The sequence below is a fragment of the Mustela nigripes genome, chromosome X (genome assembly GCF_022355385.1).
Source record: "Mustela nigripes isolate SB6536 chromosome X, MUSNIG.SB6536, whole genome shotgun sequence".
In the NCBI taxonomy this organism is placed as follows: domain Eukaryota; kingdom Metazoa; phylum Chordata; class Mammalia; order Carnivora; family Mustelidae; genus Mustela; species Mustela nigripes.
In genome coordinates this window covers 108492942-108508489 of record NC_081575.1, presented here as the reverse complement: position 1 = coordinate 108508489, position 15548 = coordinate 108492942, and the positions used below count along the sequence as shown (strand labels likewise).

Sequence of the window (15548 nt, the reverse complement as noted above, 5' to 3'; positions counted from 1 at the left end):
GTGAGAGAGAGAGGAGGAAGCAGGCTCCCCGCTGAGCAGAGAGCCCGACGTGGGACTCGATCCCAGGACCCTGAGATCATGACCTGAGCCGAAGGCAGCGGCTTAACCCACTGAGCCACCCAGGCGCCCCTAAGTTTCTTCTTTAAATGAATTTATATTCATTTTTGTATGAGGCTGCAGGAATGGTTACATAAAACATTACTTTTAGGAATATATATAAAAGTACAAATAATATAATGCAAAATTATACTTTTACATATAAAAATATGATTCACTCGAGCATTTAGTAATCACCAATTATTATCCGGCATGAAGAGTGATAAATATAAAACACTCTTGTTTCCTCAAGAAAATTAGAATATGGCAGGGGAAATAAACATACATATAGTTAATAATTCAACATGGTAAGTATTATAACAAAATTATGCCTAAAGTGTTATAGGCATAAAGATGAGGAAACCATTCATTCATTTTGTTTTTAAAGATTTATTTACTTATTTTAGAATGAGAGGGAGAGCGAGAGCAAGAACAGGGCGGGAGGAGGGCGAGAGAATCTCAAGCAGACTACCCGCTGAACATGGAGACTGACGTGGGACTTGATCCTATGACCTTGAGAAAATGACTTGAACTGAAGTCAACAGTCAGACGCTTAACCGACTGAGCTGCCCAGGTGCCACAATTCATTTTTGATATGGGGAGAGAAGGAAGACTATGGGATAGCCTGCTGGTACTGGGCCTATAAGTAAGAATTCAGGAAGCAAACAGAGGAGGTGGGGGAGAGGAGGGGACACTCAAAGGGCAGAAGCAAGAGAGCAGAGCATGCTTAAAGACAGGCAAGGATTCAGTGTGGCCAGATGTCCAGGTAGGGGATACCAGAGAGAACGAAGAAGGGCTTTTACAGATATCTTAAGGATTTAAAAGGTTTTTCCCATAGGCAATCTGTGGTCACTGATACATTAAACAGGACAATGAAATAGGTAGACATGTACACCAAAAGAGTAACTCCAGGTATAGAGGAAATGCTGGCAAGCAGACAGACTGGAAACAAGGTCGTCTGATAGGATGCAATTTGTAGCAAACTAAGTGAAAGGCTATGAGGAACCACACTAAGGCAGGACATGGAAAGGAAAAGACGTCATGATAAAACAGGAAGGACTTAGAGATGCGATGTATGGGTAAGGGAAAAGGGGTCTAAACTATTCAGGAATCAGAATGGAAAGGGTTTGGTGACTGACAGGATGTAGAGAAATGATGGAGAAGGAGCATTTCAGGAGGACTTCCAAGTTTTAATTTGAATGACTAAGTGGTGATTAAAAGGTCAAGTCTAGGGAGAGTTTAATCATAGAAGATTTCCTGAAGAACATGAATTTAGAGGCTCTGAAGCAAAAAAGGTCTTGAAGCAAAAAAATTTGAAACAAAAAACATTAGGTTTTGAAGCAAAAAAACATTCCAACATGCCAAGGCAAAACAGCTACATGGAGATTTCAAGAAGCAGATTGCTTGTCTGAAGCAAGAAGCCCTCTTGAGGAATAATGAGATGGCTAGATGAAGTGACCATGCTTGGACATCCATATGTGTCAGAAGCTGTGGATATGTGGACAAAGAAGCAAAAAGTCTGTCCCTCATTAGTTCTAGTCCCACCAGGAGAACAGGTGCAAGTAGTCTTTTAAAAAGTATTACTTTACATCTCAGAAGTAACAAGATTACAAAAAGTTTGGAAAATAGAGGGGAAATGGAGCTCTACAATCCAATGACATCCTAACCTTACCAACTGTTACCATTGTTTGGTGAAGTATCTAATGATAAAAGCATAGACTTTGTAGCCATGTTGCCTGGGCTCAAATCTCAATCTGACCTCAGATGACATAACCTCTCATTGTGCACCTGGTTTCTTGCAAAATTCAAGTAAAAGGTCTCATTTCACATAAGAGAAAAAATTATTATATGTAAATGCTATTTGTGAGGATGAAATCAGCTAATACAAGTGACTGGCACATAAGCCCTATATAGGGTTAACTCTTATTTTTTATTACATAGTTCAGTCACATTTAAAAAAAAGATTTTATTTATTTATTTGACAGAGAGAGAGAGAGCGAGAGCAAGAGGGAACACAAGCAGGGGGAAGTGGGAGAGGGAGAAGCAGGCTTCCCGCTGAGCAGGGAGCCCGATGCGGGACTCATCCAAGGACCGTGGGATCACGACCCAAGCAGAAGGCAGACACTTAACGACTGAGCCACCCAGGTGGCCCCACAATTACATCTTTTTTTTAACACGGTGATAATAAACATGCATGAAATCTTGAGGGTAAAGCAGTGGACTTTAGATTTGCTACAATGGGGAACCAAAATTTCTTAGGAAAAGAAGCAACTTGATCAAAGCAGTGCTTGAAGACTTCAGTAACTCTACAGCTCTTCCATAGAATGATCACAGAAGGAGAGAGGGAACAGGGTGCAGCTAGGCTGTGGCAGTCACTTGGGCTGTGGTGAAAGAAGCGAGGCTAGGATGGCAGTTCTGTGAAAGGAAGAACCTCAAACTGGTTTTAGGGGATAACAGAGATGGTACCTAGTTATGTAGCTAAAGACAAGAAGAGACCATGATGTTTTAGCCTCAGAAATACAGGAAGATGGTAACAAAATCAGGAAATTAAAAGAATATTAGGAAAGGATGAGAATAAACTAGTTTCCATTTAATTCCATGTGCTCACAGGCCCCAAAGTGTCAATGATAGCAGACCGCTACAGATGTGTGATTATGCAGAAAGACAGAAGGCAGAGCAAAAAAAGGACTGTAGTGGACTAAGTAGTAGGGGACCGAAGACAGGATTTATTACCATCAGAAGAAAAAGAGCTGACATTTTAATTATTTGTTCAGTAGGTCTTCAATGAAACAACTATTAACCACTCTATATTAAACACAGCAGGGGTGCCTGGGTGGCTCAGTCATCAAGCCGTCTGCCTTTGGCTCAGGTCATGACCTCAGAGTCCTGGGATTGAGCCCCGCATCAGGCTCCCTGCTTGGTAGGAAGCCTGCTTCTCCTTCTCCCACTTCCCCTGCTTCTGTTACCTCTCTCACTGTGTCTCTTTCTGTCAAATAAATAAAATCTTTAAAAAATTAAATAAACACAGCAAATGAGTTTTTATAATATACTGAAATACTGGAAGCAAATAATTCACGATTACCTCTGGTGCAACAAAATTTGCAGTATAACAAGGAGTCATGAGAAGACCGTTTTCTGCTCTTAGCTGTTTGGCAAAGCCAAAATCACAAATTCGAATAGATTCTGGATTGCCAGATTCATCCACATAAAGAATGTTGCTAGGTTTCAAGTCTCTGTGAACCACCTAATTGAAATACAAATTAAAGAGGTACATTAACAATACATTTCCATTACGGAATACTCTTTATTTGCAAAATGTCAAGTGACATACTTAAGACGAGTGCTGACCTTTAAATTATCTCATTTTAAAATGCTGATAATGTAGCTTTGCGCAGTGGCAGTATCGTAGCCAATGAGGTTTATCCGAGGCGCGATTATTGCTAATTAAAATGCTGATAATGTAAGTTTAACTCTCTAGCATAGAACTGGGGCAAGGACAGGAGGAAGAAAAAAAACAGTATGTACGTCCCGCCTCTTTGTCCAATTGAGCAGTCAAAACTAGAAGTCAAGAAGCTCTAGGATGATATGATTACATTCCACTTGTTAGCTTCTGAGAGCAAGGACAAACAAAGTAAGAATAATGTATTGAAAATAAATTCCTTAAGAAGTAAGCTCTTAATTTCCTTTTATAATTGAATACAACCCATGATTCTCTGGTTCTGCGTCTAAATTTGCAATGGACCCAGTTCTCAAGAGTCCGGAGTGGCCTAGCCAAAACGGTGATAGGTCTTCTAGGTCAGAGGACCTTGCTTACTTTTTCTTGGGAAGCATAAGAATTTAATATAAACAAGTCAGGTTTTCAAAGTATCACTTCAAGCTCAGTGGGAGAAATTTATGTAGAGGAGTAACAGCAGAATAAGCTAGTAATAGTTATTCTCCATTAATGCATAAAGTAACATCAACCTTTGTAATTTTAGTTCAAACATTAAGAAAAGGTTTTAAAAAAAGGAAAAGGTAAAGGGGTGTGTGTGTGTGTGTGTGTGTGTGTGTGTGTGTGTGTATAAAATGTTAAAAAGACTTACCCCTTGTGCGTGAAGATATTCAACAGTTTTGGTTATAGTAAACAGGACAGCGCTGGCCTCTCTTTCAGAGAAAAATTTCTGTCTAAGAATTTTATCCAGCAATTCACCCCCTTTCATAAGTTCTGTCACTACATACACATATTTTCCATCATCATATACCTGTAAAATTCAACATCAAAATGTAAAAAATTATTTGAAGATTTACATGTGCTCAGAATAAAGTTTAGCATATTCAAGAGAAATTAAAACTCATTTTATAGTCAAGGAAAATTTTACTTATCACAACCAATAGATGGTATAAAATCTGCCAAACCATTTTATACATATAAGAATATTAAAATACAAATTGATTAGACTGGATGTCAGGAAAATAAGCTGTAATTTCCTTCTATGAAACATAAGTCATGGCAATCAAAGTAACTATGGGCAACGTATATCAAAGGGCACTGAATTTTTTCTCTGAGGGTTTGTTTCTCTTGATCTTTCTATCTACTGATGACAGCAGGTATTGGTATAAAGACACATGCCTGTAACTTTCCTGGAACTCCTACAATTGTAGAACTGTATTTACATATGCAGTACAATGAATTATCCTGGTTTTGATTAAACTGAAAGACAAGTTGTGGCAAGAATTAAGTAGGAAGATTAAGTAGCAAAAATTCCATCTAACCACACAGAAGCATGCCGTTTACTCCTCATGTAGAAATAGAATGCTCCTTGTAATTCTGATTTGTACTCCCAGCAATCCCAAACTGAAACGACCCTTCAGTAAACTTCAGTTCCTTTTATTCCCCTTCACCACAGGGTTACTGCACACTTTCATTTAGTTCCATAAGAGGTACCATGTGCTGGGGCCCCCCAAAATGGAGAAAACAAGGTACCCCTCCTCAATGTTTTTATTCTAGTAGAGAGAAAGATAGAAACAAGAGTTAAAAAGTCAAAGATGCTATAATAAAAGTCGGGAAATTTTTAGAGACTTTGGAATTTGAAATGAAGGAAAGAGGAAAGATGTGAAAAACAGTGACAGCTTAGGGAGTTTGTAAGGCAAAGATGAAAATATTTTCTATACCTTCTTTTTGGTTTACTTGGATTCTTGCAGGTTATATCCAAGAGTCACTTAAGTTACACAGCTTCACATTTAATGGGACTAAGCTAACATTCTCCTTCTTTTTTTTTTTTTTTTAAAGATTTTATTTATTTATTTGACAGAAAGAGAGATCACAAGTAGGCAGAGAGCGGGATGTGGGGCTCGATCCCAGGACTCTGAGATCATGACCTGAGCTGAAGGCAGAAGCCCAACCCACTGAGCCACCCAGGCGCCCCTAACATTCTCCTTCTAACAGTGAACAGCAATAAATTAAACTGAGGAAATCAGGAGTTTTGGTTATGAAGAAGGGAGAGTAAACTCTGGAATTCACGAAATCTCAAGAGGTGAAAGGTGAAAGGTACCTTAAAAGTCCTCTGGCTGAGCTGGCCACAGGACATGTCAAGTCTACAACACAGATGCAGCCTTTGAGCACTATCAGCAAGAGAAGATTTAATGCTGTCTGGGGAGTTCACACCTTTTCCCAACAGCTCTGTTATGATAAAAACCACAGGTAGCAAGGAGGGGATACCTTACTTGTATGGGGTATGGTGACGCTCAGGTCAGGCTTCCTGGAGGAAGTAATGTTTTAGCAAAGTTTTAGATGCATGGTAGTAAGCCAGGCAAAGAAGGGAAGTGGTAGTATTAAATGAGGAAACCCTAAATTCAAAGACAGAACAGCATGAGAAAAGGAGGAAAGTTTAAAGATGCGCACATAGTGGAGCACGGTTGGGGGATGGGGTGGGAGAGGAAGTGTGAAAACCCTTGCAGACAGAGGAAGGCAAGGACTGGAGGTGAGGGGGTATGAACTGTACGCAGAGGAGTAACGTGGTTACGTACAAGTTTTGCTCTCTCTGGCAGTACTGTGTAAGAGTCTGGGGAGTCCATGGAGCATGAGACTAGTCAATCCCTAATACTATTTAATACACAAATGTTCCAGTAAAGATATTAAAAGCAATAATGTCAGTAACACTTTTCTTAAAGCGAAAGTATAAGAATTAACTACAGAAACAGGTTTTTTTTATTAACTTAAATTATGCTGTATGTGTTGTCCTTCAATTTTTTTTAAAACTTACTCTTATTAAGTTATTTGTCTAACACATTATATTTGAAAACATTCCAAATGTGAGCTGGACAACTGATTCCAATGATCGAAGTTCAAGAATCTACTACTTACATCCTTTAGAGTAATGATGTTTGGATGCTGTCCATAACGAAGAAGAATTTCAATTTCTTCTGTTGGGTCTCTCTTGCTTTTATCAATAATCTAAAAGGCAAATATTTATCATAAAATCTCATGAACTATAAAGGTCACAAATAGCTACAGACTTTAGGTATTATCTTATATAAATACTGGACATATATATAAGCCATTTATCAATTAGTTTTATTCAAGTACTTGACCAGACTGTCTTATCAAAGTTTGAAAACCAGTCTAAGTTTAGGACTTTCTAAACACTCAAAAGGCTCAAGAAGAGGTACCAAGAACATATCCTTCTTTCCTCCTTGAATGTCTTTAAACCCTGGAAAATCAGTCAACTTCTAAGCCCAATCAATACAGATAATTAAAAACAAGGTATATCTATAATACTACCACTAGCGTCTGTTTATTGAATTAACTTTATTTCCTTTAAGAAAATGCTTCAGCGGAATAACCCATTAGTTGTAAGCTACTTATAAAAAATTAATTAACAGCTAAGTAGAACAAGCTTATTTTTGAAGCTATGCAGAAAGCTAAGCAGAAAACCACACCTAGAATTTTACTTGACTAGAGTTAAGTTTAATTATTATAATAAAGCCCTTTAAAATACTAATGTAGCTTTCCAACCCCTTTATGTCAGCAGCTTCTTAAAAATATACCTCTTAATGTTTTAATCTGTTAAAGTAATATTATATCTATTTTTAAAAGGACAAGTTTGGCTTTCATTTTGTCCAAAGGGTAGTCTGAAACAAATTTTGTGACCTTTATATTTTCAATTTTAAAAAAGCTTAGTAATTAATGTATGCAATAAATACTCAAATGCTCCAGCAGTTGAGGAAGAGCTTGCAACTCACAGTACAAGCCAAATGTGCTATCTGAAATAGATTTAGTTGCAAAAACAGTTCTGTATGAGAAGAGGGAATACAAACATTAGGTGTGCACTGTAATCAAATGCAAATGACAGTGTGGAATTACCATAGCAAGTTGTGGACTACCATAGCAAATGGATAATTAAGAGGAAACGTTTATGGAACAGACATCCTAATTCAGGGGAGATGATCCAGGACTAGTCTTTTGAAAACTAGAACACACTGGGAGGTGTTACTCCCAGCAACATTCTCTTTGATCTGCTAATCTGAGCAGAGCTTATGTCACATTCAGACTTGTGTTTGTAGATCTTAGATTTGTAGTAATTTCAGTAGAAAAAAGTTGTGCTGGGATTGGTTTTATGAATTAAATTTAAGTCACAAGAATCCACAAATAGCTTGAAGATATTCTCAAGGTTTTGGTATACTGCCTCTAGTTTCTGTAATTCAAAGGGGGCCTCAAGGCATTTCTGCTTTTCTTCTGATGCGTTTATGGAGGCAAGATACCTCCTTAAACTGCCCATCATGTACATTACTCACCTTCTCTCCTTTCATGTAAGCAATGTGAAAATTCCTATGTACCCCAGATTTCACTATGAGCAATGAGTAGGAGAAGAGCAAATTAACATGCATTTCTATGGTTCATCCTACATCTGATAGAAAGCTGGACACTGATAGTTTTTAAAACAATTACATCCAAGTTTAGAATAGTAATTATCATTTTTTATGTAGGTGTGTGTCTTCCCACATATTTTATATATATATATATAAAATATATTTTTACACAGTGAAATCATAACAGATGATAGACAGATGGATGTACGGAAATAATAACAATTAATGCCACTCTCCTACTAACTAAAAATGAGCTACCCACACTTATTGACCAGTTCTAAGGTTCAAAATAGGTTGAAAGCTTTAGATATTACTTAAATTGCTTATATTGGGAGAGCGGTGACTACCATCTCAAGAAATAAAAAGGCAGAGACTTGAATATAGTATTTTTTCACTTACAACTACAGGTTTGTAACTCAAACTTTATCACAGAGCCATGTGATTTGTTTTTTGGCTTAGAAAATTCTTACTGTCTTGACACCTGATGAAATTAAAACAGCTAATTATAACAAATTTTTTAACAGTAGTGGTTTACTTTTATTGGTTCACAGATCCCTTTATATGTAAAGGACAGTATGAAATTTTTGCCAGAAAAATGTAAACACTTAAAATTTGGCATACAATCTTGAGGAATTCCCTGACAGACCACAAATGGGGGACTTTTTAGGGTAAAGGGATGTTACTAAAAATCAGGTCAGATGTAAACTGTACTAATGCCTTCAGCAAACTGGAGGTATGCTACCTTGCCTTTAGTTTACAGGTGAATCTGTGGTTCCAGATTAAGATCGCTGAGGGTTGCTAGGCAGATAATTAAATTTACCTTACCTTTAAAGCAAAACAAAAAACACAACACAACAAAACAAAAAGGCACATTTACCAAAGAAGAAGTGTTTAATTTTAACTGGTACTGACATGTGTGAATAATAACTATTAGAATTGTATTTTATATTGTGATTTAATTTTTTAAAGTAGGTTCCATGCTGGGCGTGGAGCCCAATGTGGGGTTTGAACTCATGAACCTGAGTTCAAGACCAGAGCTGAAATCATGAGTCAGATGCACAACTGACTGAGCCACCCAGGCACCCCAGAGTTGCATTTTAAATCTGAAAAGATTTACCTTCACTGCAAATTCCATGTTTGTAGCTTTATGTATGCATCTCTTGCAAACAGAGTAGGAGCCAACTCCAATATCTTCCTTTACTTCATATCCATCAGTAAACTGAATACTGTTTCTGTGCAACTGCTACAAACACAATTACAAATTGACAGTTTTATAATGACTACGGTATAAATCATTATAGGGGAATATGCTACCCATTACACATTGTTGATGTTAACAACAAATATAAACAAAATAAAAATGAATCTTTACAGCATTTATTCTTCCACAACTGTGTATTTTTTTTAAAAGATTTTATTTATTCATTTGACAGAGAGAGACATAGCAAGAGAGGGAACACAAGCAGGGGGAGTACAAGAGGGAGAAGCAGGCCTCCCACTGAGCAGGGAGCCCAATTCGGGGCCCAATCCCAGAACCCTGGGATCATGAGCTGAGCCGAAGGCAGCTACTTAACCGACTGAGCCATCCAGGCATCCCCACAACTGTGTATTTTAGAAGTGCCTACCATAAAATGTATAGCAAGAAATAGGCTTTCAAAAGCTCATGTTAAAAAGAAAAAATTGAATATGTACAACAGAAAATGCAGTTACTTGACAAAAGGCGGAAAGTCTTGCCTGTGCCTGAGCCCTGTTCCATTCCCCACATGGTGCTAGGTCTTTGAAGTACTTTTTGCAAATAGGGAGAAGTTTGAAGCTTCTGGTACAGAAGAAAAATATTTAGGAGGATTTAGAATTAGAACATCTGGATTCTTGTCTCAGAGGTCCCTCTGGCAGACCGTGCAACCCTGAACATGTGTTTTCTCAGAGGTTAATGGTGAATACTAAATAAAAATAATGTATTTGAAGGTGATACCTATTATCATCATTGTGGACTACCAGTAGCCATGCCCTCTGTTTCCGCCGTCGAGTCAAAGTTTCAATACAACTTCTGCTAGAGAAGCTGTTAATGAGTTAAAGACGAATAACACGTGGTAGAATGATGGCTAACAAATTAGTAGTTCCATAAGCAGGCTGGGGGAAGTTGTGCTGTCCTTGGCTATATTGAAAGGAGACCTCCCCGCTGACCAATGCCTATGAACTGTGTTTGGGTTAAAATTTGAAATCTGTAGAATATGTTTGTGATTTCTATGTTAGGTACAGAAGTTATAACTTGAAAACTTAATATACATCACATGCTTGCTACAGTAAACTGAACAAACTGCTTCAATGAACTTTATCTAAAAACCAGTGTTTAAACTGGTTTTCTAGAAAGGAAAGAAGGATGACTAACTCATGAAAAAAAATTTAGAGCAAAAGCAACTTCATCATCAAGCAAATTCAAGCACTAATTACTAAACAATCAGTGCTTCAAAGATGTATCTAGTACCCTCTATGACTTGGAAGATGAATTACATTTATCTTTCTATGATACTAGGATGGGAAGAAATAAATCTAATGGTTTGTACTACTTGTGTTCCTCTAATAACATTTATTAGTCCAGTCTCCTGATATAAACACACAGACATCTGGAATCCTGCTTCTGTGGTTTTTACCCTGTGTTCCAACTCTGATAAACACATGGGATAATGAGGTGGGGGACACCCTAAGATAGTACCTATAACCACTTCTTTTAAATAGTAATTGGGGCTCCAAAAGCACAAGGGCACAAAATTTGGAAAATATAAGACTGAAATTAACTTTTCTAAAGTTTTATTGGCACACAGCATGCTCATTTATTTAGCTATAGTCCATGGCTGCTTTTGTGCTACAGTGACAGAGCTGAGTTGTAATAGAGATCACAAAGCCTCCAAAGCCTCAAATATTTATTAATTGGCCCTTTACAGATCAAGTCTACTGAGCCCTGTTCCAAGCTATCAGGGAATCAGGAGACCTCAGTTCATCACAGCTGACCTGACAGAGGCAGAAGATGAAACAAGTTAGGGCTGATAAACATTATGAGGCATAGGAGGAGAGGGTAGAGACAAGATGGTGATATGTATCTCAACTCTCTTTTATTCTTTTGAATATTTTATTTATTTATTAGACAGAGAGTATAGAGTAAGGGAGAGCATGAGCAGGAGGAAGGGCAGAGGGAGAGGGAGAAGCAGATTCCCCCCCCGAGCACGGAGCCCAATGTAGTGCTCAATCCCAGGACCCCAGGATCATGACCTAAGCCAAAGGCAGAGGCTTAACCAACTGAGCCACCCAGGCACCCCCCCCCCTTCAAGTCAGAAAGATATCCAGGACTCTGGAGCAGGGAATCTTTTTTTTTTTTTTTTTCCCTCAAAGATTTATTACTTACTTATTTTAGTGAGAGAGAAAGAGAAAGAGCAAGAGAGAGAAAGCATGGGTGTGTGCAAGCCGGGGCAGGTGAGGAGTGGAGGGAGACTCTCAAGCTGACTCTGCACTGGGCACACAGCCTGCCAATGGCCCAATCCCATGACCTTGAGATCATGACCTGAGCTGAAAGCAAGAGCTGGATGCTTAACCAACTAAGTCACCCAGGCACAGTTTTCTTTTTTTTTTAATCTCTTTAGAGGCATATGAAAGGAATTTTCAAGATCAATGATATAAAATGTATTTTAAGCCGCCCACTTAAAATCAGCAGATAAATCTAATTATTCACACAGTGAACTATTTCTTAAAACAATTCAAATTTTAAATTATACATTCACTCACCTGCACAATTGAATGCACACCAACTGTCTGCATAGCTTGGCTTTCATCATCTGAGGTGATAGCAACAAAACTAAATCCCCGAAAAAGCTGATGTGCATTAGCACTAGGTGGAATGCCAGGTGAATCTGAAAAAAATAATATGTTACTAAGAAGGTAATACTCTAAAGCTAATTAAAGGAAGAACTGTTGACAGTATGACCTTTCTCACTTATTCTGGAATTCCACTTCTTAGGCATCCAGGGCTTCCAGGATAACTCAGTGAAAACTCTCAGCTTTGTCCTGATGGCTTATTGGTATCACAACTCTAACATCCTATCTCCTCTGAGCCCCCCCAAATAGCTAATTCATTGAAGAATATAATAAATCAATAAATTACTAGGTTAATGTTATTCTAAATTAGCACTGTCTCATAGAATTCCCTGTAGTGATGGAAATTTTCTTTACCTGTGCTGTCCAATATGGTAGCCAGTAGCCACATGCAGCTCTCAAGCATCTGAAATGTGGTTTAGTGTGACTGAGAAACAAAATTTTATTTTTATTTATTTTTTTAAAAGATTTTTTAATTTATTTGACATACAGAGAGAGATCACAAGTAGGCAGAGAGACAGGCAGAGAGAGGCGGAGAAGGAGGCTCCCTGCTGAGCAGAGAGCCTGATGTGGGGCTCCATCCCAGGACCCTGAGCCGAAGGCAGAGCTTAACCCTCTGAGCCACCCAGGTGCCCTGAGAAACAAAATTTTATATTTTAATTAATTTAAATCGAAATAACCATATATGGCTAGTGGCTACCATATTAAACAGTGCAACCCTACATGATAACCTAACAATGCTATGGCTCCTGGTGAGGGGGAGATAGAAGATTCCCCTACAGATAATTTAGAATAAAGAAATTTAGTCTAGTGATCTCAATATATAAAACATCAGAATCTAGAAATCTAAACTATAAGTTAAAAATCACTATATATATATATATATATATATATATATATGGAATAAATAAAAGTAATTTCTGAGACAATCATGGTATGCAGTCCTTAGAATATATTTTATGACATGACACGTATGGTTACTCAAATTATTTGTGTGGAATCTACTGGCATTAACAAAAATAGAAAAATACTTAAAAATTTAATTACAAAACAAACAAGACATAACAAATATGCTATTCATAAATATAAACACAGAACTAAGCATACTAATATTTATAATTACACTATAAAGTCTAGGCACAAGCGAATACCAAACAGGCAATATACTTAAACATCAACTCCACATAAAGTTCTTTTTTAACATCAGCCTGACATTCTCAGCAACAAATACTGATAAGTGCATTTTAAATCAATGTGACAGTATTATACTGAAGAACTATGCTAAGAGAACCAATCTGGGTAGAATACAATACAGAACTGCTCTCTTTTGACATTTTTCCTCTATTAGGCCAAATTGTAATGAGAAAGCAAAGTAAAACATGACCATATATCATCAATTCTATGCATATCACTGTTCATGTATTTGATAAAATTTTACATATTAATCGAAATTTCTAAGACTGTCTTACCAAAAAATAATAAAATCCATCGATGTTTAACATAAATTATGAGGATATTGACTGGAAAGCTTTATAGTGAGGTTTAAATGACATACTCTATAGAAAATATATGCAAATACACTTTTTATTTGCTTGTCAATGATAAACCTGGGGTCTGGTACACCTAAATGAGAGAGTACTAGAGTGCAGAACACAAAATTACATGCATACACATACTAATTTAATAAAATACAGATTATCATTTCAAAGATAACTTCTCTAGAAGAGTCATTGTTTATGCAATTTTAGGATAAAGCATGATACAGGATATGAGTCATTTTGAAATGATCACACCTCATGTAAAGTTTATGTTTTGGATTTGAACTTCACAAGTACTTCCAGAATTCTACCTAATATCAGAGTTTTAAAGAGTACTACCTATACCAAAGAGTCTTTCATGTAAAAATAGCTACAGGTAAATGAACGCACAACCAAAGAAATTTTTCACATAAAGAGTATCAAAGTTTAAGGTACAAACTAATTTGCTAAAAGATTTAACAAGGATCTTAACTGCTATAAAATGTTGTACAGGAGTTACTAATTTTCTAGTTATTGAAACAGGGATACGGTACACAGGGCAGATATGAGGATAGCATTAGGAGTCATATATATGTGTTACATTTAGGTTTTCACATTTTCTCCTTACCTTTGGGAGTTTTTGCAGTAAACTCAGGATCAAAATAGAACGTATCTTCAGGCCTGCCAGTTGCAGGTTTAAAAGGTGGATGAATTTCTCTTCTGTACAGTTTCTGGTGGAAAAAAAAAGAAAGATTTAGACATGCATTAAATACAAAAAAATTCAAGAAAATTTTCATTGTATACTCACATTCCAGTCTATTGTTGAGAAAAATGAATGTCTTTTAATTTCCTCAACTCCATCTGGTCCTGCACCTATCAAAAATTAAATGGTTTAAAACTTTTGATTAAATGGTAATTTTATTTCAAGGAGGAATAGGTAATTTAGTGTTTGTTTTTAATATATGTACTACTATGTCAATTCCACAACAAAAACAAATACCCACCTCCCCTCACTAAAAAATCCCAAAGACCAACAAACACACAAAAGAAACAAATTTATTACAAATTTTACCCAATCTGTTCGCAGGATTTCGTTTGAAAAGCATTCGTAAAAGACTCTGGGCTTCAGGACTCAAAAACTGTGGCATCCCAAGCTTGGCTCTAAATAATAAATCCACATAATAACATTTTATTTTTTGGCAGTATCTGTGTTCTATTTTAAAACTGTTAATCCTTTCTATTTTGAGATAATTGTGGATTTATACTAAGTTGTAAGAAATAATATAGATCCTGTGTACACTTTACCCAGTTTTCTCTAATGGTCACATCTGACAAAATCATAGTACACTATCAAAACCAGAATCCTGACTTTGGTACAATCCACTGATCTCCTTCAGACGTCTCCAGTTTTAACTGCACTCACTGTGTGTGTAAGCTTAGTCCTATGCCCTTTTACCATATTTATGTATAGGTTGCTGCACCCATCACCAAAGTAAAGATACTGAAGAGTTTATTACCATCAGCATACCTCACATCCCTTTATAACCACACTTGCCTCCTTCCCTTTATAGTTCCTAACCTCTGGCAATCACAAATCTATTCTACATTTCTGTAACTTTGTCATTTTAAGAATGTTATGTAATTGTAATCATAAAGTGTGTAATCTTTTTTTTTTTTTTTTTACTCAATATAAATTCCCCTGAGATTCATCCAAGTTGTTGGGTAATATTCCACGGTATAGTTGTACCACAATTCGTTTATCTATTTCCCTGGTGAAGGGTATCTGGATTGTGTCATTTGGGTTACTACAAATAAAGATGCTATGAACATTTGTGTATAGTTTTTTTGTGTGGACACTTAATAGAATTTTAGTCCATAATCTTTTTTAAAAGATTTTATTTATTTGAGAGAGAGAGACAGACTACAAGCAGAGAAAGAGGCGGAGGGAGAGGAGAAGCAGGCTCCCCAATGAGCAGGGAGCCCGACATGGGGCTTGATTCCAGGACCCTGGGATCATGACCTGAGCTGAAGGCAGACACTTAACTGACTGAGCGACCCAGGCACCCCAGTCCATAATTTTCTAACACACTTTTCCATTTTTATAAATTTTGCAACAAACACTGCTGTGAGAGTCAGATACCTGAGTTTTAGTTCTGGCACTGCTACTAAGAACTTTGTTACCGGGCGCCTGGGTGGCTCAGTGGGTTAAGCCGCTGCCTTCGG

General features: G+C 37.1%; 1 protein-coding gene and 1 pseudogene across 8 annotated transcripts in view; one reads left to right on the top strand and one right to left on the bottom strand.

Moving 5' to 3' along the window:
• RPS6KA3 (ribosomal protein S6 kinase A3) overlaps window positions 1–15548 on the bottom strand; it is a 118623-nt gene that overhangs the window by 16572 nt on the left and 86503 nt on the right. For all 8 annotated transcript variants that reach the window (XM_059385859.1, XM_059385860.1, XM_059385856.1 and 5 more), the window contains 8 exons: window positions 14398–14486; window positions 14134–14198; window positions 13954–14056; window positions 11722–11846; window positions 9062–9187; window positions 6440–6529; window positions 4179–4337; window positions 3179–3340 (listed from right to left, as the gene is read on the bottom strand). In XM_059385859.1, the coding sequence (XP_059241842.1) occupies window positions 3179–3340; window positions 4179–4337; window positions 6440–6529; window positions 9062–9187; window positions 11722–11846; window positions 13954–14056; window positions 14134–14198; window positions 14398–14486 (919 nt within the window). The remainder of the gene's footprint in view (window positions 1–3178; window positions 3341–4178; window positions 4338–6439; window positions 6530–9061; window positions 9188–11721; window positions 11847–13953; window positions 14057–14133; window positions 14199–14397; window positions 14487–15548) is intronic.
• On the top strand, window positions 3480–3548 carry LOC132007998 (U4 spliceosomal RNA; annotated as a pseudogene).